The sequence below is a fragment of the Fukomys damarensis genome, unplaced genomic scaffold (assembly GCF_012274545.1).
Source record: "Fukomys damarensis isolate Sample0158 unplaced genomic scaffold, DMR_v1.0_HiC HiC_scaffold_24, whole genome shotgun sequence".
NCBI classification, from domain to species: Eukaryota; Metazoa; Chordata; class Mammalia; order Rodentia; family Bathyergidae; genus Fukomys; species Fukomys damarensis.
In genome coordinates, this window is record NW_022900936.1 from 39,352,057 (window position 1) to 39,375,870 (window position 23,814).

Genomic DNA, 23,814 nt, shown 5'->3' on the forward strand with positions numbered 1-23,814 from the left:
ATGATACCGGTCTTTAAAAAAAAAAAAATATATATATATATATACAGGCCAGGGATTTAGCTCAGTGGTTCTGCCATCTGCATCGCAATCACAAGGTCCTGAGTTCAATCCCCAGTACCAAAAAAAAAGGAAAACAAACAAACAAAGTATACATTTGCTGGGTGTGGGGGTACATGCCTTTAATCCCAGCACTCAGGAGGCTGAGGCAGGAGATTTCTGTGAGTTCAAGACCAGTCTGGCTACAGAGTGAGTTCCAGGTCAGTCTCAGCTACATAATGAGACCCTGTCTCCAAAAACTAAAAATGTATGCATTATCTTCTGTCCCTGCTTCCACTCACAGTCACAAGCTCTAGGCCAAGAACCTGAATGGGTTTTTGTACCTTTTAAATATTTGTACGTGTTCTTACAAAATACATATTTATAACTTTGTGTTCATTTTTTATTTTTGTAAGTGGTTTTTGTATTGTATAGCATGTTTTCTTATATGCTTTACTCAGCACTGTAATTTCATGACCCTCCCCTCTGGCTGCACTTAATTTGTTGCTAATCATTACTCCATAGCATGTGACCTCCATTTTTATAATCCTCTCTACCTATAATACACTGGATTTGTTCCAAATTCCCATCACTGTAATGAATATCCTCATACAAGCCTCTTTAGTGTTATGAGGATTTCTTGGGAATAGATACCCGGGGGTATAACTGTGGGATCATCAGATAGACGTGCACTCAATAGCTCTCCTGAGGTTTTTCCCACCAACAGAGCATAAGAACTCTTACAACTTTGCTTTCTAATTTTTGCCAGATGATTAAGTAATAAAGTGACGGATCATGTTATTTTTCTTTTTTCCTTTGTTGTGGAGTAAGTTCATGTTACAAAATCTTTTTCCAGTTTGTAGAACAATTTTAAAAGAGAGAAAATTTGGAAGAAATCATCTATAAAAATAGCATCTGGTTTCTGGATTTGGGAACGAGTAGGAAGAGGAAGACTTTGAGACTTCAACTTGTTTAGCGCTTAATTGTACAGTTAAATTTTCTATTGCTTCCTGTGAAGTTACAGATGTCTGACACACTCCTAGGAACATAACTGGCTTATCTAAATTTCCAAATAAATTTTGGTTATAGTTTTTTGGAATATTTTATGATTATCTTTTTTATTTACACGGGTTTAAAATATTTCTTCTCTTCTTATTAACTTTGTATATTAGCATCTCTTCCCTTTCATTTTCTGTTTTTCTTTTTATTATGTTTGCAGTCTAACTTATGAACATTTGCGAAGTATGAGATTTTGCTTTCATTAATATTTACTTTTGTATTTTTATTTTACTTATACTGATCTTTGATTTTCTTCTTTGTATCCTGTAACTCAGGGTTTGTTCCATTATACTTTTTGTTTGTTTGTTTTCTTGATTCAAACACTTAGGCCATTTTTTAAATCCTTATCCTATCCTTCACCACTCGAACCCACACACACACACACACACACACACCAGGTCAAGCCAGCCTGCAATTTATCCATAGATTTCTTATGTTTCTTGTTATTTATAAATTTTATTTTGTTATAATAGGATCTATGATCCTGTTGCTTCTCTGGGGATGATAAGAAGGGATGAAATGAGAAGTTTAGATTGATAACCAACTTAGTAGGACCTAGAAACTAAAAATGATTTTGAATATTCACAGTTAGTCTTAGAGTTTAGTATTCTCCCCAAGAGATTTCTTTCCACCATATGGATGGTAGAATCATTTATCCTATTTTCTACAGAAAAAAACTAAATTTGATTTGTATAATAAAAACAAGGCATCTCTACTTAAAATTTTATGTTGTCAAAACAGTATAGGGGATATGTGTATTGAATGAAGAATTTTAAAGCGCTTGAGCTGTCAAGTCTAAACATCCAGCAAAAATTATGGGCTAGAGAGATTGTTTTCTTGACTGACTTTATCGCCCTGTAATGAGGTAGTTGTGAGAGTATGGCCCTTAGCAACCCTAACCAGAACTAGAATTATAAAAGCAATTTGTTTTTCTAATTAGGATCATTGTCCAAAGAATATAATGTAAAGTGACAAAAATTTAACTTTGACAGGGTTTTTTGTTCCCCTGTGTTCAACAGTGGAATGTATCATTTGCATTTATATACAAAGGCCAAATTATAAAATTTGAGTAAAAAAAGCATACCCAAAAGTATATTTTTGTTTCATATGAAACATACAGTTATAATGTACACTTAAAAATATGGATCCTGAAAAGTTAAATCGCTTTGCTTAATGTGACCTAGCTAGAAACTAGAACACACATCTTGCTTTTTGTTTTTGTTTGGTTTGATTTGGGGTTTTTGTTTGTTTGTTTCTGTACTTTGGTTTTCTACCATGTTGCCAAATGATAAAGAAAGAGAAGAGAAATATAAATGGGGTCAGAAAAGAGAAAGTTGAGAGGGATAAAGGAAGAAAAGAAAAATATCTAAGGAACTTCTCCCAATCAAAATACTGTACTAAAATGTAATTTGTGTTTATTCCACTATACTATGTGATCAAAGAAAAAAAAAAGTATCTTCTAGGGTGTTGCTCTTAGAGAGACACAGCCCCATTGCATGGACCCAAGAAGTAAGGTTAAGCAATGTTTTCAGTCAAAATGTATTATTTTTAGTAGCCAAATATTGTTTTATAAAAAATTAAATTCCAATCTAAAATTGAGATGCTGAAATAGTCTTTCCTCCACTTCAACAATACAAACTCTTAGTTTTTTATTTAGAAAGTGAGGAGTCACATGTAACTTTAAAAGTTTTTATTTTCATGGATATGGACCTATTATACCATCACCCTTTAAAGATATAGCAGCAGCAGGTTTTAGAAAACCTTGTTGCATTTTCATATTGATAGATGCAAATAACATCATGTCACAATTAATATTACAGTGGCCCCTTTCCAAATCTGTCCGAAACTATCAAAGTTTGATATTAGTAGGTAGAGAAGAGATGAGAAGGAAAAGAAACAAAGTAAAGAAAAAAGGAATAGGAAAAAAAAAGAAAGAAAACATTCTTCCGGGTGCTCTGACAGTATTATCTCATTTTACTTCTTGCTGCAAATTTTAACCAAATTATTTCTATTCGTTTGAAAAATGCGGACACTATAGCTCAGGGAAGGTAATTTAAGATCTTGCAGTGTCCTAAAGAGATACTATTGAAATGACGTCCCACAGTTGGGAAGAGGGTGAACAAGAAACAGTACATTATTGTTGAGTTTCCCTAGCTCAAGAGCTCAGCATGTACCTCAAACACAAGATGCTCACTGTCATGTACATTTAAAAAGTGGAAATCATCTCAGGAGCTGTGAAGTCAGTCACTGGTTCTAAAAACGAGTCTTCTACCCAGTGATCTTTGGCTGTTAGCCTGTTAATTGTCCTAAAGCATAGATAAAAGTTCTTGACACCATTTTAGTGTATAAATAGTTCCCCATCTCAGTATGGTCCCTGAAACTGCTGCACTGGTACCCAGAACAAGACAAAATAAAAACAAAATTTTAAAAAGCCTTAAATTATAATTAAATCCTCAAATTTCAAGAGAAGTGACTTAAAAAGACATTATTATGTATGAAATTCTAGTAATTCTAAGCTGCATGTTATTAGTGTATATATGGGTTTATTTCTATACTTTCTAAAGATTTTTTAAAAACTTATGCAGAGAAGGTGAAAATGCAAAGAAAAGATGCATAGATGAGGGACATTCTGAAACTAAAGAAGGGAGACCACGCCACTGGGTGCTGGATTCATGGAGAATCCTATCAGAAAGACGTACACAAATTAAATTCCATTTTGATTGTCTGAAATTACTGATACCTGTCCCAAGTACTAAGCCTTGCATCCTTTAGTTGATATTTAGCTGAAATCATCTAATTCCTGCGTGTGAGAAAAAAACGACCTCCTTCCTTGAGAGTGCCAAAACGTACCCCAAACCAGGAAACGATGGATACTGCAAGGTGGATAAAATGGTGTCACAAAGAGAGAAGCCATTAATACTTTCTTTAAATGTCTAAATAATAATTGTTTATGCCATAAACTCTGAAGAGCTTAAAGTTCTTTCTTTTTTTTTTTAAGGTATTTTTGGAGAATGCCTGGGATTCTAAATGTAACTGAGCCCAAAATTATGAGAAGGACCAAAGAATAAGAAAAAGACTAAAAGTCAAAATGTATGCATGGTAATTAAAGAACCATTTCAAATGTGTTTACATAGTTTTAAATAAAAAGGACAGAAAAAAGAATCTCCCTCCCAGGGGTAATTAAATTATATTGTATTGAATATCCAGGTAGAGTCAGAGTCAACCTGGAAAGTGGCTTAGCTCACTTCCATCTTTATGATTTCATGATTGGCATATTTTGAACTTACCTAGGTATCTCGGATAAAAATAATCCTAGAAAGAAAAAAAAAACCATATATTAACAAACTTAAATTTAATTACAGAGATAAAACTTAATTTTATAGTGCATTTTTCTAATGAAGATGGAAATAAATTGCACACTGCATTTTTACATTATAGTTGTTTCTACAGTAAAGTATACCAAGAGTAAATAAGTAATATTAAACCTATGAGTCTAGACTTAAAGCATTATTAATTAATTAAATAATGTTTCAAGAGCTTCTAATCTGGAAGCAGGTTCCATTTAAGGGGAATGGGAGTGGCTGGGATTGAAAATGACAAGCCACAACAAATATTTTTTTCTTTCCCTTCATTTGCCCCATCTCTGCCTTACTCTGTCATCTCTTTGTTTTCTGTCAAAGAAAGCAATTTTAGAATTAGTGGAGGTGAAGAAATGCATTAAAGATTTTTTTCCTTCTCCAGGATATTTCCTCCTCTTCCATGGACTTCTACAAGGCTAAACTCTAAAAGCTGGGTTAGGTGGTGCATGCCTGTAATTCAAACGCTCCGAAAGACAGGGGAGCAAGAGGATCTCAAGTTCAAGTCCAGCCTGGGCAACTCAGTGACTTAGCCTTGTCTTCAAAAAGAAAAAAAAAAAAACGGTGCTGGGGATGTACACCAGCAAGAAGGCCTAGAGTTCAATCCTCAGCACTACCAAAAAAAAAAGAATGTATTTACAACTACATACCTATAAAAATATATGTATACTACATATACTATATTATATATATACACTATATATTTATATATACATACTACAGGTTATATAAAACTATATATATCTTTGTAGATATATAAGTAGTTACCAATGATGTTATGCTATGATAATCTCAGGCATGCAAACGTGGGTTAAAATATTCCAGCAAGTTTAGTGTTTCTGTTTTGATATTTAGATCTTTAATCCCCTTGGATTTTAGTTTAGTGCATGGTGAAGGATTCAGGTCTAGTTTTAATCTTTGACAAGTTGAAATCCATTTTTTTCTGACACCTTTTATTAAACTTCCTGGAAGATAAATTAGGTAGAACTCTTGAAGATATCAGCAAAGGAAAAGACTTTATGGACAAATCCTCAGTAGCATAAGAGCTAGCACAAAGAATCTTTTTAAAAAGCTTCTGCACTGCCTGAGAAATTATAAGCAGAGCTAAGAGACAACCCACAATGTGGGAAAAAATTTTTACCAGCTTTTCCTCAGGCAAAGGACTACTATCTAGAATATATAACGACTCAAAAAAATCAGACTCCCCCCAAATATGAAGACCCAATTCAAAAATGGGCATCTGAAATGAACAGACATTTCTCAGACAAAGAAGTAAAAGCAACAAATAATCATATGAAAAAATGTTCAACATCACTGGTCATTTGAGAGATGCAGATGAAAACAACACATTACATTGCACTCCATAAAGAATGGCTGCTATCAAAAAATCAACTAATAACAAATGCTGGCAGGTTGTGGGGAGAAAAGAACACTTCTTCCTTGTTGGTGGGAGTGCAGACTGGTGCAACCACTGTGGTAATCAATATGGAGATACCTCAAACAACTAGGAGTAGAAGTCCCATTTGACTCAACTATTCCTCTGCTGGGTATCTTCCCAAAAGAATTAAAAGAATCATACCACAGTGATATATGTGCACCCATATTTATAGCGGCACTGTTTGTAATAGCTAAAACTTGGAAACAGCCCAACTGCCCATCAACTGGAGACTGGATAAAGAAGATGTGGTTTTTTTAATAAAATGGAATACAACTCAGCCTAAAAAATGAGAAACTAGAGAGATTTATAGCTAAGCAGATGCACACTGAGGCCATATTCTTAAGTAAAATTAGTAAGTTACATGTGTAAATACTGAATAGTTTCTCTGGTGTGTAAATAAGTAAAAGTGTAAATAAGGATTAAAATGTATAAGTGATATTGCATAATAGAAATCTCTAAAAGAATAGAGGAAGTGGGAGGGGTAGGGGAAAGGTAAAAAGCGAAAAGAAAAAAATTGTGAAAAGGGAAAACATGGAAACAACGTCTTTGTAAACAGGGAAGGTGAGAGACTGGGGGAAGGGCTGGGGTATGTGGAAAAATAAGAACCTGATAAGTCACATATAGGTATAAGGTGTCAGAGATGAATGTAACTGTTTTGTATACCTATTATGTACTAACAAATTTAATAAAAATTTAAAAATTCCAGCAGGGCCAGGTGTGGTGGCAGATGCCTGTAATCCCAGCACTCGGGAGGCTGAGGCAGAGGATCACTGTGAGTTTGAGACTAGCCTGGGCTACATGGTGAGATCCAGGTCAGTCTCAACCACATAGTGAGACCCTGTCTCAAAAAAATTTTTTTTCCAGCAAAACAAAGCAAAAATTAGAGTGCATAAGGTAGAGAATAAGTAAAATAAAACAATCAGATTACTGAAGAGGAGGTGGATACAGTGGGATTTATTATATTGTTCATTCTATTTTGATATATATATGTATATATTTATATATGTAATATTTCATAATAAAATCAAATGTATGTTATATACTCTATTCCTTTTTTATTATTGAAATGTATATTATATAATTAAGAGTGTACAAACATTCTTTTTATTTTAGAAAAGCAAAATGTGTAATATACATAGAAAACCCTTCATAATAAGAATAAAATATTATTGTCTTGTTAATTACTTATCATTTAAGGAAACCTAACAGAGAGCAACATTGTGATTCAGTCCTGAAAAGATTAAAAAATGATGTTTGAGTACTTCAAAAATTTTCCTTTGTACTTATTAGAATAAGTAGAGGTAAATGACATTCAAAAATAGCCCCAGATAATACATCCTGCTAGTTTTGGACAGATTCTCTAATTCCAGATGCATGGGTCCTGCTCATTCTCACTCATCTTTTCTCATGGTACTGAGAGGCATGGTAGAGGTGCAGGACATATCTCGTTCATGCGTTCTTCCTCTTATTCTAGGTTCTATAATAGTTATAGTTGGAATCTAAAATGGCCCTCCAAAGGCTCATGTGATCAGGGGAGGCTTTTGGAAGGTGACTGGATCATGAGGTCCCTAATCCACTGATGGATTCATAATTTGACGGCATTATCGTTTTTCACACCAGAGAAACTATTCAGTATTTACACATGTATGACTTATTTATTTCACTTAGGAGCATATCCTCAAAAACGTATCCATTTTCCTATGAATGACTCTAGATCCTAATGGGATAATTACAATGTGAAATAGGAAGAAAAGGGCTAAAGGTGTAGGGAAAGTGGGAAGAGTAGGGGAAGGGGAATAAGGGAAAAGAAAAAAAATGTGAGAAAATGAAAAAATGGAATTAAAAGTGTTTGTAAATGGGGAGGGGACGAGGGGGGTGAAGGGAGGACAGGGACAAGGGGAAAAAATGAGAACCAAGAGCTGTCATGTAGAGGTACAAGATCCCAACAATGAATGTAACTGTACTGTATCCCTAAAATGTACCAATAAACTCAATTAAAAAGAAAACAAGAAAAACAAAAAACAAAAATAATTTGATGGTATTTTTGGAAGACGACAAAAACTGAGGATGTGGGGCCTAGTTGGTTGAAGTAGGTCACCAGGGGGTGTGCCCTGAATATATTTTGTATTTTTGTCCTGGCACACTCTCCCCACCAACCCCCTACTCTCTCTGCCTACAGGTTGCCCTGAGGTGAGCAGCATTCCTCTGCAGCACCCTTTTGAGATGATCTGATGTGATATTGCTGTTTGGTCAGAGTCCTAAAGTAAAGGGATTAGATGGTCTTGTTTCTACAGCCTAGCAATAAAGTACAGAAAATACAAACTTAAAGAACTTTAATGATAACAGTACAAACACATAAGGTATTGTACTTGAGACATCTCTTCTCCATCAATACTATCAAATTCTGGTTAGGAAAAAAATACTTACAAACCATGAGTTGACATTGTTTGCTGATAATGAGGTATAAGTGAATTACAGTTTGCTCAGAGCACACTGCTATTGGTAATAGTAGCTTGATAATGAGCCTCCTTTCTCTTGAAGGTACCTCTTCCCAAAATGGAAATAGTCACATGAGAAATGTGTTACAAAAAAATCATTAAATGGGAACTCAAGCTGGAAATATGTGTAAGTGTATCAACTTGATAGTTTCCATGGACTCTTACTGTTTCAGGGTTGTTCTCAAACACCTCCCTGGCTTCTTCTTTATTACACAATTCTTCAATGCATTCTCTTTCAAGATTACCCTTTTTGGTTTCTTCGAGCAAAGAATTCGCACGACGTTTCCTAACCAGGACTTGTGAAGCGCGTTGCTTTGACAAAACTGAAGGAAAAAAATAAGTTTTTATGAATAAATTATTTTTGCTTTCTTTCGCTGATATACTAAAATAATAGGAATCTAAATAAATTTCTGCTGATGAATTATATGACACTTAAAATCTGTACAATGGACTAAGTAAAAATACAGACACAGAAGCATTTTGTCTAATCACTCAGGAGGTTTGGTGTGCAGCTACAGCAGGATTACAGTGACCGACACAAATTACTCAAGCTCATGCTTGAGTCCAAATATACAAGATGATACTCATTGTTTACCATATTATAGCTACAATGGAAAAACATCATGCTAAAATGCTATGTCAAAAGTCAGGCACACCATCTTTAAAGTGAGACTGATAAGCTTTCCTAAAGCAAGAATAATAATAAACTTTTGGGATCTCTGTGGAGATGGAAAAATATAGGTAAAATATTTGACAAGTAGCTGGAAAGCTAAAATATTTAATTATTCATACAAACAGGGAGATAAAATTTCATGGAAAAAGATCTTGTTTGAAGCACAAAATACACAAGGCCAAAAAGAAAAAAGGGGGACAACTTTGGAATTTTGACTACGTAAATTTTTTTAACAGTTGAACAATAATAGAAATAACATAGCAAAGTTTAATACTAACCAGAGACTGGAAGAAATTACCTGCATTACCTAGAATAGAAAAATCACATGCAGAACTTAAAGGAAAATTTTGGAAATTACAAAAAAAAAAAACAAAAAAACCAAGGGCCAACCAATTCTGGAATATGTACAATGTTGTACACAAAATCACTTAACACAACATAAACAGGTGCTGGGATGTAGCTCAGTGGTGGAGGACTTACCTAATATGCCTGAGGCCCTAGGTTCAATGCCCAGCACCAAAAAGCAAAACAAAACAACCCCCCGACAAAAAAGGAAAAAAAGATTAAAATTAAAACATTAGAAATAAGAAGAGATTCAAAAATATAATATTATTATTTATCTTTTCTTTGTTGTGGGTTAATAAAAAAACTTTTAAAAGGAAAGATGACAGTCTTAAACTGAAGATCTCCAAGATATAACCTCAAGTTGTAGAATTCTATGCCCATAATATAATCCTATATTGATCAGCCAGAGATGTTTAAGAAAGTATGAAATATGAAAGTTTTATCTTTATAATTTGAGTATGTTGAATAGAACAGCTTTATTTTCTGGTAACTTTCTTTTGAAACAGGGTCATGATATGTACTTCAAACTGACCTTGAATTCAATTGGTAGGCCAATCTTGAGCCAATCCTGTCTCAACCTCCTAAGTGGGATTATAGGCATATGCCACAATGCCCAGTAGAACATAGTTTTTAATGAGAAGCGTAAAAGGCATAAATAAATTTTGCAAATAATTTTCATACAGATTTTATCACAAATAGTTCTTTTCCTAAGCATGTAAGTAATACAGCAGACAAATGCATTTTCCTTTTCTACTGTTGTATTACCTGTAAATAATAAACAATGTGTACATAACAATTGAGAAAAGAAGGAAAAAGAAAAGGGAGTAATTCAGGGTCACCATACTAAATGATTAAATAACTGAAAATTTTTCAGCTGCAAAGTCAGTAATGCTACTTTATTTCTCTTACTTGCCAAAAGAGAAATTTGAATGTGATGGCTAAATAGTTTGGCTTGTGCATATAACTCTGTCTCTTGTAATTAAAAAAAAGACTTGGGGCTGGGGGTTTAGCTTAGTGATGCTGCCTCCTGCCTCACAAGCAAAAGGTCCAGAGTTCGATCCCCAGTACCAACAAAGAAAAAAAAAAAAAGACTAAATCAAGGCTGTGTGAGTATAAAAAACAGATATGAACATGCTACCTGTCGCGTGTATTACTGGCTGATAAATGGCAACTCTGTCAACATTAAACGAGCCTAATATGTGTAATCATCTCATATATTTGAAGTAGTTTTAAACATGCTGCTTTGTAATCAATAGGGCAGAAATGTGGACCTTCTGAACTTCAAAGCAAATACACGATTCTACCTGGGGAAACAATAACACTTTCACTGGAAAATGAAGACATTAATCCAATAACAAAACAAAAGCCAAACAAACAAGGTCAAAAAATTTAGAAAAAGATAACCATCCGTGCTTTGGCTTTTCTCCCATTAAGATTATGAAGTTTGCCACTTAAGAACTTCATAATATTTTAAGAATATATCTTTTTCTTCTTAGGTCCCCATGACAGGACATAGGCCGAGTTCAGTAACTCACTATATTTGTGTCTGTGAAACAGTCAAGTGCCAACCATCCCTGCAGAATCGAGGTGGTAGTTTAAAACAATGCCCACCCAGGTTTATTTTTAAAAAGGAATATAATAACCTCTACCATTTTAGAAAAGATGAGTCAAGTAAAAAGTATGCAGCACATTTGTACTAAACTATGAATTCAATGACAAAACAAGAACTGGATTATAAACATCCTAGTGCTCAGATCTGCAGGCTGGCCTTTACTATTTACTGTTTCTCAGAAAAGAAGAAGTTTTACTTCCATGATGAGCAGAATGTCAAAACAAACTGTTGTACTTCTAATTATGTTTTATTTCACCTAGGCTCGCTACAATTAATAATTTGACATGATAGTTAATAATTTTCAAAGTGTGTGTTGCTGCATTTGGCCTTCAAGTAAATAATGCAATGAGCTATAGGACAGAATTGTCACCTCATTTTCCTATTGCAGAAATTGAAGCTGAGAGAGCTCACAGAGCTGGCAAGTTGTGCTTATGGAATTCATACAGATGCTTCTTGACTTCTTGTGGGATTATGCACCAATAAACCCTGAATTTGAAAATACCATAAACCAAAAATTCATGTAATAAACATAACCTACTAACAGTTACAGCTTGATAACACAGCATACGACAGAGTGTTGACTGTTTACCCTGGTGATTATAACTCTGTCAGAGCTGTGCCTGGTGTCACTGACTGGCGTTTTGAGACTATCTGACCTCATACTGATTATTACTGGCCCATTTAAAGATCAAAATTCAAACTAGCTTCTCCGGAATATGTATTACTTCTGCAACATCAAGACAACGCATTATAAGTTAAAACTCATAAGGTGGGAGCCATCTTTATACCCATCCTTTTTTTCAGTGTTTCTTCAATACGCATTTGCCTTTCAATATCTATTAGTTCTACATTTATGGATTCCACATCTGTAGATTCAACCAACCATAAATCAAAAATATTGAAGAAAAAAAGGGAAAAGAAACAAAGTTGTTGCTGACATGTTCTGTGTAACCAGACCTATGTTGATTGCTTCTATAATGAATATATACAGACATTTTCTTCTCATTATTTCCTAAGAAACAAAGCATAAAATTTACATTGAACTAGGTATTATAACTAATCTAGATATGATTTAAAGTATGGAGTAAAGTATGTGAAAAAGTTATATGCAAATATTTGTTATTAGCTGGGTGTGATCACACCTGTGATCCCAGCACTTGGGAGGCTGAAGCCAGAGGATCACAGTAAGTTTGAGGTTAGCCTGGGTTATAGAGTGAGACCTTGTCTCAACAAACAAACAAACAAAAATTCATTCTTGCATTAAAGAAAACATGTAAAAACAATGAAGACAATATCAAAAGAGGACTACAGTTAAATGTTTGAATGCTCTGGGTAAAGAATGTAATGGTGGGGGGATAGAAAATAATCTGTAAATTATACGGTGCATGTACAAAGGTGAGTTTGAAAACATTTATATTAGAGGAGTGAGCATTGGCATTTTTTCAGAAGTAGGAAGGCTACAGGTAGCATTTAAAAATGTGACCACTGAACCTCCTACTCTACTCAATGAATAAGTAGAGAGACAATGCCTGAACTATGTAGCCAACAGGAATGAAATGAACATCTATCTTCTTAGTCCAGGATTTAATTATAACTTTAGCTTATGGCCCTTATTCTAGAAAAAAAAGAAGAAAATGAAGAAGGAGGAGGAGATTAAAGCTTTTGATTTAGCCATAGACAAAGAAAGGAGTGCATACTGAGTATTCTCTCCAAAATGACAAATACTTCTATTCACAAGAACAGTCATCTTGCTACTACCTCTCAAATTATACTGGTCATTGCTTTTGCCTGATTTATTTCCTCTTGGTGAGCGATAAATGAAAGTACTTCATCTGAAGGGATTGAGAGTTGAGAATTTGGCAAGATAAGAATAAAGACATTTTCCATAATCCTCTCTGGTCTTTTCTTGATTGTTAGGCTGCAAACTGGTTAGGCTACAACAGGTCTCTTTCATACCTGTAGCAAAATTCAACTTCTCTCTCTCTCCCTCTCACCTTCTTCCTCCCTCTCTCCCTCTTCCCCCTTCTCATTTTTAATCCCTTATCTATTAGAACACTAAAATACTATTTGATTTTGATGTCATATACCATGAGGGTACCATACAGGATATGCTTTGTTTCTGTTCTATTTGTCCTACTTTGTTAGATGACATTAATATTATTAATTAACTGGCCTGTGTCTGTATTTGCATCTGGAAAAGCAACAAATTGTTATAGATCATTTAAAAAGGTGACAGTGAAGAGTTGGTCTCACTTTATAATAACCTACTTCTTGCAGTCTTTTGCAGATCTCTGAAATAAGCAATAAGCAACTGTAAAGTGTTCTGAGAAGCTTATAAAGGACATCTTAAGGGTAAATTTCAGAGGTAACATATGCACTTGCCATCACCAATGCTGGAAAAAATAATTTTTTTAAATTACAAGTCTCATGGCTTCTTTTTTGATTTTTAGGATATTTTTTATTTTCAAAGGACTTATATGCACGTGAGATTATTTAGAATACTAATATAATGGCAAGTAGGTGTTTAGAATTTAATACTAGCTGCTCAGAATTCACTGTTGAACATACAGCACTCTATATGACAAAGTTAGTAAGTAAAAATGGAATAAAATGATAACAATCGGGAAGGAGAGAAAATGATTGGGATAATTGAGGTCTTCCTTCAAACAGAAGTGACCATGAACACAGTGAAAAGTTTGCTTATCTCTTTACATAATAAGCAAAATAATAAAACAGTCATTTGTGTTGTACTTGGTGATCCATTATGCGTTGTCTGTTTGTGTCCCCCTCCTGCAACTTCATATGCTGTAGTCCTAATATCCATTGGTAGTATTTGGAGAAAACTCTTTTTTTTGGAACCAGGGGTCGAACTCAGGATCTTGCACTTGTGAGTAGAGATGACTCTTTTAGAAAATTAAGGTTAATGAGATCACAAGGCTGAGGTCCTGATTCAAAAAGATTAGTATCCTTAAAAGAAGAGACATTAGAGGATTCTGGCGAAGGCACTCTTCACACACCCATACATGAAGGAAAGCTGTGTGAGAACATAGTGCAAAGGCAAGAAGTTTTCCAGTACAGAAAGAGACCACTCCTGAAGTTGAACTAGTGATAACTTCACTCATGGCCTTTCCAGCCTCCAAAACTGTGAGAACATAAACTTCTACGGTTTAGTAACTAGTTTGTGGTATTTTGTTATAGAAGCCCAGAAAGATCAATATAGATTTTGGTACAAGAAGTACGGTATTATTTTAACAAATACCTACAAATGTGGAACCGGATCTGGGACTGGGTGATGAGTGCAGATGAGAAAAGTTTTGAGGTTCGTTCAGGTTAAAATAACAGATTGCAATGAAGGACATTGGAGATTTGTGCACCAAAATTCAAAGAGTACTCAGAGAGAAAAGAAGAAAGGTAGAGAGAAAGGAAGAGCTTGTTCTTTAGAAGACTATCCATCTACTCAGATATAAGATAAATAATCACGAATAATAAGTACACTGGTAAAAATATGGACTTTAAAGTCCATTCTGGTAAAGTCTCAGACTAAAATGAATGCTAGAAACTATAACAAAGCAAGGAAATGGCTGAATTGTGTTCTAGTGTTTTGTAGAAGGTAGAATTGTGAGTGATGAAATCGGATATTGAGAGTTTTCTAAGCAAAGTGTTAAATATGTGGCTCGAGTTCTTCCTACTGTGTGAGAAAAGTGTAAGATGAATTAAAGAATTGTTAAGAATAAAAGAACCAGTATTCAAAGGATTTGGAATATTTTTGGTTTATCCATATCATAAAAAATGAAGAGGCCTATTCTGATGGGAAACTAAGGGTGCAGTAGAAAAGCCATTTGCTAAGAAGATTAATATGGTTGTGAACTAAATATCCAATCAGACATTTCAGCAGAAATCAAGAATAGAGATGTGATTGTACTACTTAAACACTGCCAGATGGGACTACAGAAAACAGACAACATGGGATGGAATGATGAATAGCCTTCTCTTTCAGACAAGGGAAGAAAGATCCTGACAGTAATTCAAGATCATCAGGGCTGTCACTCCCATTATAAACCCAGGGACAAAGCTACTTCCTCCTTGGTTTCTGAGGGCAGCTATGGTTTCAACAGGATGCCACTGTTCTTGGAGACAGAGAGTCAATCCAACAGTCTTGGGAAAATGCTTGAACCCAGCAAGGTAGTGAGGTAGGGCTAACACTTAATCCAGAAGGTAGAACAACCATCTGAATGGCTTTGTAGGAGAAACTACCACCTCACTGGACCTGAAGGAAGACCACAGAATGAAAGAATATTATTTCAAACCTCAAGAGCTAATGGAATTTGCTTTGCTAGCTTTGTGATTTGATTGGGGACTGGATCTCCTTTCTTCTTTTGAAGTTTTGTCTTTTGGAATTGGGAATGTCTATTCTATGCTTGTCCCACCAATATACTTTAGAAGCATGTAATTTCTCTGTTCTTATAGGTTCCCAGTGAGTGAGGAATTTTGCCTCAGGAGTTACACACATATTTGATTTAGATGATATGTTGGACTTTAAACTTTGTAGATAATGATGCACTGAGTTACAGCATTTGAGGCTGTTTTAGAAGGAATAATGTATTTTGCTTTCAAGGACATGGATTTAGGTGATCAAAGAACAGAATGTTATAATTTAAATATCTGTGTCTCCCAGAAATCCATACAACAGAGCCCTGATCCCTATGGTGGCTGCATCTGGAAACAGGCCCTTTAAGGAAGTAATTATATTAAATGTGGTGACCTGGGCAGGCACTTGATCTTAAAGGATTAGTATCTTTATTGGAAATACAGAGAGTTCTCAGCATTCTTGCATGTTGTCTCTCCTCATGTGGACACCAATGAAAAGACATGCAAATATATAGTGAGAAGGCACAGTGAGAATGAAAAGCACCCACACAGAATCAAAATTGGTTAGAACCCTGATCTTGGATTATCTAGTCTCCAGAAAAATGAGACAATAATATTCTATGATTTAAGCCACATACTCAATTCCATTTTGTTATAGCAGTGTGAACATATTAATTCACAAGGCAAAAAAGTTAGCAGCTATATCTAGCTGTACTTTAAAGACATAAAAAGTAAAAAGTAATGTTTATGATTAAAGACGGTAGAAAGTTTTCAACTGTTATTCCTCTGAGTCTATATGAAAATGATAGTAAAATAATTTTTTTATAAAAGGAATAACTTTCAATAGTTGAAAGTGCAGAAAAGGTCATTGTTAGTTAAGTGATTTCAGTGATTTCTTCAAGCTGAAAAACTAATGTAAACTGCCTAGTAATATATATAAAAGTGGTATATCTGAGCCAATATGGACAGTGTTACCACAGAAGTCAGAATCTTCCTGGGTAATAAAAACCTCAAAAAGACTCTAATTCAGCATTAGTAGGAGTGTGAGAGAAATGCAAATAGAAACAGAAGGATTGATTTGAAATTCCACCAATGTCAGAGTAGCATTGGTTTCCCCATTCCAGTGTACACACAATAGTACAATCAGAGACAGTTCAATAAACATCAATTATATAAGTGAAACAATAAATGTGTGCAGCACTACTAACTTTCTCTTTAAATGAAAAATAAGCAAGAAACTTCATCAATATACACAACTACAGAGTAAGACACATGTTCTACCTTAAACCAAATCAGCATTGCTACTTAAGTATCAAGAAACAACCAACAATCATCAGAAATAAAAAAAGAAATTAACTTCCAGTAACATGAAAAAGAAAGACTAAACTGACTTGAGAAAAGAAGATAACTTCAGAGAAGAGAACTCATAGAAACAAACAGAAACTAATGAATAGCCTCATAACATAAAAAGATAATGGATCATGAATGAAGAGATCAAAAGAAAAGCCCAAAGAAAACCCAGAAAGTTTACAATATGATTCTCAAATAGAAGTGTTAAAAGAAAAATTAAAGAAATCTCCTGAAACCTATACCAGAATTTCAAGGAGATAAAAAACATGAACATAAAAAGTCATAAAGGTTTGATCTCAAGAGTAGTTGTAGAAAGACTGAACAGAGGATATGGAGGAAAAAAATCATATAAATAACAGTGCAACATTTTCCAAAACTAACAAAAAATACTACCTTTCATATAGAGTCTTATTAAATGCAAAACCAAATAAAAAAGAAATAAAATTAAACATAATATAAAATTTTTAAATATCAACCAATTGTTCTGGGGTGAGGTACAATTTCACTGTTGTTTTTATTTGCATCTCTCAAGAAGCCCCAGAAGCAATTGATATTAAAAGCACAAATCACCAAGACCTGGCAGGTATAAGATCCCAGTAATGAATGTAACTGTACTGTCTACCTAGAATGTACCAATAAATTCAATTTAAATAAAAAAATACTTTATAAAAAAATAAAAGCACAAATCAAAGTCAGGTCCAGTAATATATACATTATAATCCTAGCTACCTGCAAGCTGATGGAGACAAACTGTGAGTTCAAGAATAGCCTTGTGAATGAAGCAAGACCCCTTCCTGAAAAAAAAAAAAGAATGAAAATCAGATTAATCATAAATCTCCTCTAAGAATTACAAATCAGGTAGTACCTTCTCTCCTACTCTCATTTACAGAAGAAGGCATACTGTTAGCTTTTAAATTAAAACCTGAAAACTACTAATTTCAATTTGATTGGCTTGGCAGCCACCTAGGGGATTAGTAACACACACTTCTTGGTGTGTCTGTGTGGGTAAGGGAAATGGAACTTTGGGTTCCATATCTGGTACTTGATCCCTTCCTCTTTGTGGTTAACCCCCTACTCAGCTTCCCAACTGCTATGAGCTAAGCAGCTTTGCTCTGCCACACCTTTGGGCCATGATGTTTCTAAATTGATGTCAGCCAACCATGGACTGACAGCTCAGAAACCATGAGCTCCTGTAGCTTGAGGATGTTCAGTATTTTGTACCAACAAAATGAAAGCTGGCCAATGCAACAGGACAAATAACAACCTTTTAAATTAAGAGAAACAGGCTGACCTAAACAAACACCAGAAGAAGCCTATGCCAATCACAGTTCATCTAAGTAATTTAAAATTTCCTTCAAAATATATAAATTAGCCAATGCAGTTATATTCATCTGTAACTTCCTATGCTATAGAGGCTTAGACAGGAGGATCTAAAGTTTAAAGCCAGCCTGGAAAATACCAGGAGGTCCTGTCTCAAAACCAAAAGTAGATATCTACTAAAGTACCAATAGGGATTAGGTAACGATTACAATATCAAAGTAGCTGCCTAAAAGCCACCAGACAAAAATATAAAACATTTCTGATTTAAGAAAAATCACTAATAAAAATAAAGGTGTTAGGAATCAAAACAAAGCTTCATCCTAACATAACAAAGACTACATAGCAGAAACCAACAGTAAAAAGACATAGGTCAAGGAAATGTGCTAAGGAATAACTTTTAAACACAGGAATAAGACAGAAAAGCAAAACATCATCCTCATTCATCAGTGATCTAAATTTCCAGGAAGGTAGTAATTTAAGACAATGAAGGTAAAATATTACATATAGAAACAGGCTACAAGATGATGAAACTTAGGTATGTACAGTAGTCAACAAGCAACAGCAAGTAGTCAGCCAATGGCTCCAATGCCAAAACATTCAAATTCAGAGAAACTCAGGCTGTCTCCTATGCCTGTCTCTAACACAGTCATTGTGGGGGGGTAACACTGGGAACCCCGAAGTGAAGCCATCTCCTGGCTGCTCTGAGTCCTGGGTTCAATCATTCAAGCCCGTGTTCTCTTCGGGAATATAGTTTACTAGGACTGGGATCACTTCCCATGCGAGCAGAATCCCATGCTGTTCCCACAAATCACAGCAACCACTGATGTGTTCCACTATCTCATTTATCCCTGGGCATTCATTACCAGCATTTACTTTGTTTCTGAGTTTCAAAAGCTGCAAATTGTGAGCCAGGAGCCAGGAAGAAAGGCCAGGCTGTTTCCATTTATTTATTTATTTATTTTATTTGAGACAGGGTCTCACTATGTAGTTGAGACTGACCTAGAATTCACAATGTAGCCCAGGCTGGTCTTGAACTCACAGCGATCCTCCTGCCTCAGTCTCCTGAGTGCTGGGATTACAGGCATGCGCCACCACGCCTGGCAGTTTCCTTTTTTAAATCTGCCTTTTGTTGTCTCTTCAATTTCTCTGTAGCTTTTATTTCCTATTAGTTTCTTCCTAGTTCCTGGGGATCTATTTCTCTTTTTTTTCTTTTCTTCCACAAGCTGTTATTTTCCAGTGTCTAGATTCCAAATCATGCTGCTCACCACTCCGCATTTTTTTCTCTCCACCTGCAACCAGTACTGATAGACTATTATCTCCTTTAAAAAAAAAAAACTCCATAAAAATTTTGGTATTAAACTATCCTTTCAATCTATTTTGTTATGCAAAAATATTTTTGTTGGTTTTTTAAAAAATGATTGCCCAATTGCCCTAAAATTATTAAGTTTTTATTTGTAAGTATTTCCCAGATACATATAATGTAAAATCAAAGAGAAGAGAAATATTTAAACAGAAAGGATATGCGTCACTGAGAAAAAGCCAAAATAAACTAGTTTTTTAAACAATCAGGTTTGTTTTCTTCTAGCATTAACAAAACCTTAAAATAGATCTTAACAATTTAAAGATTTTAGTTTTAATAATGGCAAGTGGCTCCTGCCCTTTCTGATTCACTGAATGGTAAAGGTAACCTAATCCCACACCTAATGAAAATGATCGTGTCTCCCAATACTTCTGCATTTGTTTGGTGCTTTGCTTCTCTGCTCTTGGGTGTGAACTTTTACTAAGCCCTTCAGTTTACAGCATATTACTTACATCTTACAGCTAGCTATATTCTCACCTTTGTCATCAATGACCCTCTTTGAAAAAGCAGTAGGGGGCAGAGGGAGTGTGGTAGTGGGAAGGGCTGATGTTATTTAAACTGAGGCACCTAAATTTCAAGTTGAGTCTTAGAAATGCCAGTTCCTAAGTCTTTCTCCACCTCATATCTACTGATTTGTCACTGTAGACCTTCTTCACAAGTTGCATTATCCTGCTTTGTTGTTCAGTTTCCTTTCTCCTTCCCTGATGTCTGCCTCTCTCTCCTGGGTTGCCTTCTGCAATGGATGAATATAGGTAGTGTCACTCAAAAGTTTAAGTGTTAAAGAACTACTCCCCAGGGTGGTTCTACTGGGAGATGCTATAGATCATTAGGAGGTGGGCCCTTATAAGAGGCCCTGAGGTCATTGGCAGCATTCTCCTGACCGAAATTGTAGGGCCCCAGCCTGTCCTCTCTCTGCAGTTTCCTGGCTCCATCATATCCTCCTGCCATGATGTACTGCCCTTGCTAGAAGTCCAATAGAGTAACTGATCTTAAACCAGAACCACAAAACACTTTTCGCTTTATAAGCTATTTGCCACAGGTATTTCTTTTTAGTAAAGGAAAGCTGAATAACAATGCCCTATTGCCAGTCCTGAAAAGTTGTGTTCACTTCTTATACATATATTATTTATCTATCTGCTCTATTCTCTCCTTATAGATCAGAAAGTCTCAAAATTTAAATGTACAAGGAATTATCTGGGAATCTTGTTAAAATGAATATTATGTATAAGTATACCTGTAGTTGGGGCCAAAAATACTTCACTTTTCAGGTAAAGGTGATGATAATAGTGCATGGAGCACACTATCATAGCACAGTTATAGATCACGTTTTCTAGTCTTAACTTTTCAAATCTAAAGCTGCTTTTCAAGATAATTTCTAAAATAATAATAGTTGTCATCACAGGAACAATTTTTTTGGAGGGTGCCAGGATGGAACTCTGGACCTTACGCTTGTGAGGCAGGCAATGACACTACTGAGCTAAATCCCCGGCCCTATGGGAGTAATTTCAATATCAACTGTTACCACTTTAAAACAAAAAATCTCCATTCTACTACATTAATAACTATCTCAGTATTATAATAGTAATACCCTGACTAATATGCTGTAGACGTAGGAATTATATTCTCTATCATAAATTTTATTCAGAACATTAAATAAATTCACACTTCATAAGATACATTACCAAAGATTAAATAGGCCATTAGTATTTATATTATTTTTGGAGAATGAAACATTAATTTTAACATTAGATGGAAAATGTCTATAATACAGATAATGTGACAAAATATACCATGTATTTCCTTGGGTTGGAGCTGTTTGAGCTCTAAACAGAAGTAACTTTTGTTACTTCCGTAATAAAACAGTTAAGTATACCTCTCACTTCATTGTAGGGATACTGGCAGCCATGTGTACCAGATGGAATAACTAAGATGGAAGAAATTTATACAAAACACATAAGACTTCACATGGTTAAGAAAGAAACTCTAACTTTGCATTGAGGTTTGGAAATCTAGACATTAATTCAGAGGTTAATGTGTCATTATTCCACAGCAGCCTACTTTATCCCAATATAAAATTAAGAAAAAACTTTAATGCCTAAATCAGAGGTATTCAATAATATGCTAATTTGTTCCTTTGTTAATTCTAAAAATCAGATGAGTATATTAAAAATGCATAGGTAAAAAGTATTTTATATTTATTCTTTGAAGAAAATGAACAATGAACTAAAAAGAAAAAGTCATCAGATACTTTTTTAAGTATTAGAAATAACAACTGAGAAAATGATTTTCTAAATTTTTCTTCTATATAAATTATGGAAAAGAATTCCAGAAAGCTTCATTTCCCTTCAATTAATTATCTTAAAGCTGAGGGACAAAAATCTTTTAAACCTAAAGTTTGAGAAGTCTTCGCCACTGTAGATGACTGGGAGAGGATGACAAACAGGAAAGGGCTTCTAAACAGAAGGACTAAAATGTTGAAAACATTTTAGGAGACTGGGGACAGACAAATGCCCTTTTTGAGGAGAGGAGCAGGGAAAAGTCAGTTGTAAAAAGAAATGAGGCTCCAGACAAACTTGTATACTAACTTCAGTTTTCAGAACGAGACAGATTGAGAAATTAGAGACAAGAAGCAATAGAAAAAGTTTTCCTGTTGGCCTTGTAGAAGCAAATTATCACAGAAAAGGGCCACATGGTAGAAAAGCCAGACATTGTTTATTATGAGGGAATGGGGAGAATTTACAAATAATAGGAGACAAATTCTGGCTTAAATCTTCCTTCTGGCTCCTATCTAGTCAATTTCCTTACTCTTCCACATCACCCCACAATATAGATTTTCCCCAATAACATCAAAAGAAGATAATTGGGGAAGCCATTGGGTTTCAGTATTGGGAATTGAATCTAGGATCCTCACACTGAGCTACTTCTCCAGTCCTTCATTCATTTTTTGTTTTGATACAGAGTTTTGATAAATCACTAAGTTACCCAGGTTAGGCTGGAGCTTGTAGCCTAACCTCCTACCTCAACCTCCCAGGGTGCTGGAGTTACAAGCGTGCTCCACTACACCCGATTTAGACTTAAAAAAAAAAAAAAAAACATTTTACTGGCTCTTGTTCCTAGAGTACAAATTGTGGCAATTAGGCCATCGTAATGAGTTCCCAGACCTCAAGTAGTGTCAGAAAAAAATGAATGGCTGAGTCTAGGTAGCAGTCCTTGCTCACCTGAATGAAATTTGGAGAACATGCAAATCTTGGAGAAAGTATTAACACTAGCATGGCATAGAAAGACAATCCACAAAATTCTTCATTGATTGTTTCATGCAAAAACTCTCTGGATTAGCAAATAGAAACTCTACTTCATAACACAGAGAAATATTTGTGTTCTAGGTGAACACTTGTGAGATAGTCCCACACCAGAGAAATTCTAATAAAGGAAGGAGAATAACCTACTTAGTAATTATAATTTGTGCTTCCTCTCAAGACAATCCCGTGCAAGGACCACGATCTGGAAAGTTTTAAAATGTAAGGTAACAAACACAGAAAGAGAATTGGTGAAAGACAGTGGGGAATGCCCACCATAGTGGCAACAGGAGGGGAGCTGGCTTACCTAAAAAGACAGCTCTGTATAAGCTTTAGTGGAATATTATTATGATCAAATGTGGGCCAGAGTTACAGATATTCATCTTTATGAGACATCATAAAACTGAATGTTCATATTAAAATTTCTCACTTTTGAAATGCTACGAGTGCTAGATACACAAGTTTATGGGTCACAGTCGGTCATTAGACTGCAACTTTGTGTTATTTAGTCCAGTGTTTGTTCATAAATTTCATTAAAAAGTCAGCCATAGCGGTAAGGATGTAGGCTACATATGGGGACTTTTTCTCAGGAAAGCCCACTAGGCTGTCATTACTAAAATATAAATATTAAAGTTGTGAGCAGAAGTGTTATTCCTTGAGCTATTGGAATTGTTGCAAAGTCCAATTAGATAGCTGATGAATAACTCAGTGATTAATCAGGGTTCTTCTATCATAGAGCAGCAGCAATTTTTATTCATAGTTAAAGCCTTTTATTCTATACTTGGATTTAAATTTTCAGTAGTTCCAGTACTAGAAGACTTATTCAATGCTTTATAGAAAAGTCATATAACATACCTTTAATTAAATAATTAATACTACATTTAAGGAATTAAGTCAGTGTGATAACTATCAAAGTTTCATTGGTTTCACTGTATACTTCAATATCTAGAAAGAATTACTCTTCTGGAATGATGAACTGATGAATTATTGAGGAGGGCTGGGCTGGGGGGATTTAGTACAGTGGCACCATGCCTGCCTCACAACTGCAAGGTTCTAAGTTGGATTCCTGGTTAAAAAAAAATACATATATGTATATATATACA

The 23,814-nt window shown here is 34.9% G+C and overlaps 1 protein-coding gene across 1 annotated transcript in view; it reads right to left on the reverse strand.

Annotated features, from left to right (window-relative positions):
• Positions 1–23,814, reverse strand: part of Pros1 (protein S) — an 81,915-nt gene that overhangs the window by 43,826 nt on the left and 14,275 nt on the right. Inside the window, exons 2-3 of the mRNA XM_010602896.3 lie at positions 8,553–8,710; positions 4,383–4,407 (exon numbers count right to left, since the gene is read on the reverse strand). Of these exons, the coding sequence (XP_010601198.1) occupies positions 4,383–4,407; positions 8,553–8,710 (183 nt within the window). The remainder of the gene's footprint in view (positions 1–4,382; positions 4,408–8,552; positions 8,711–23,814) is intronic.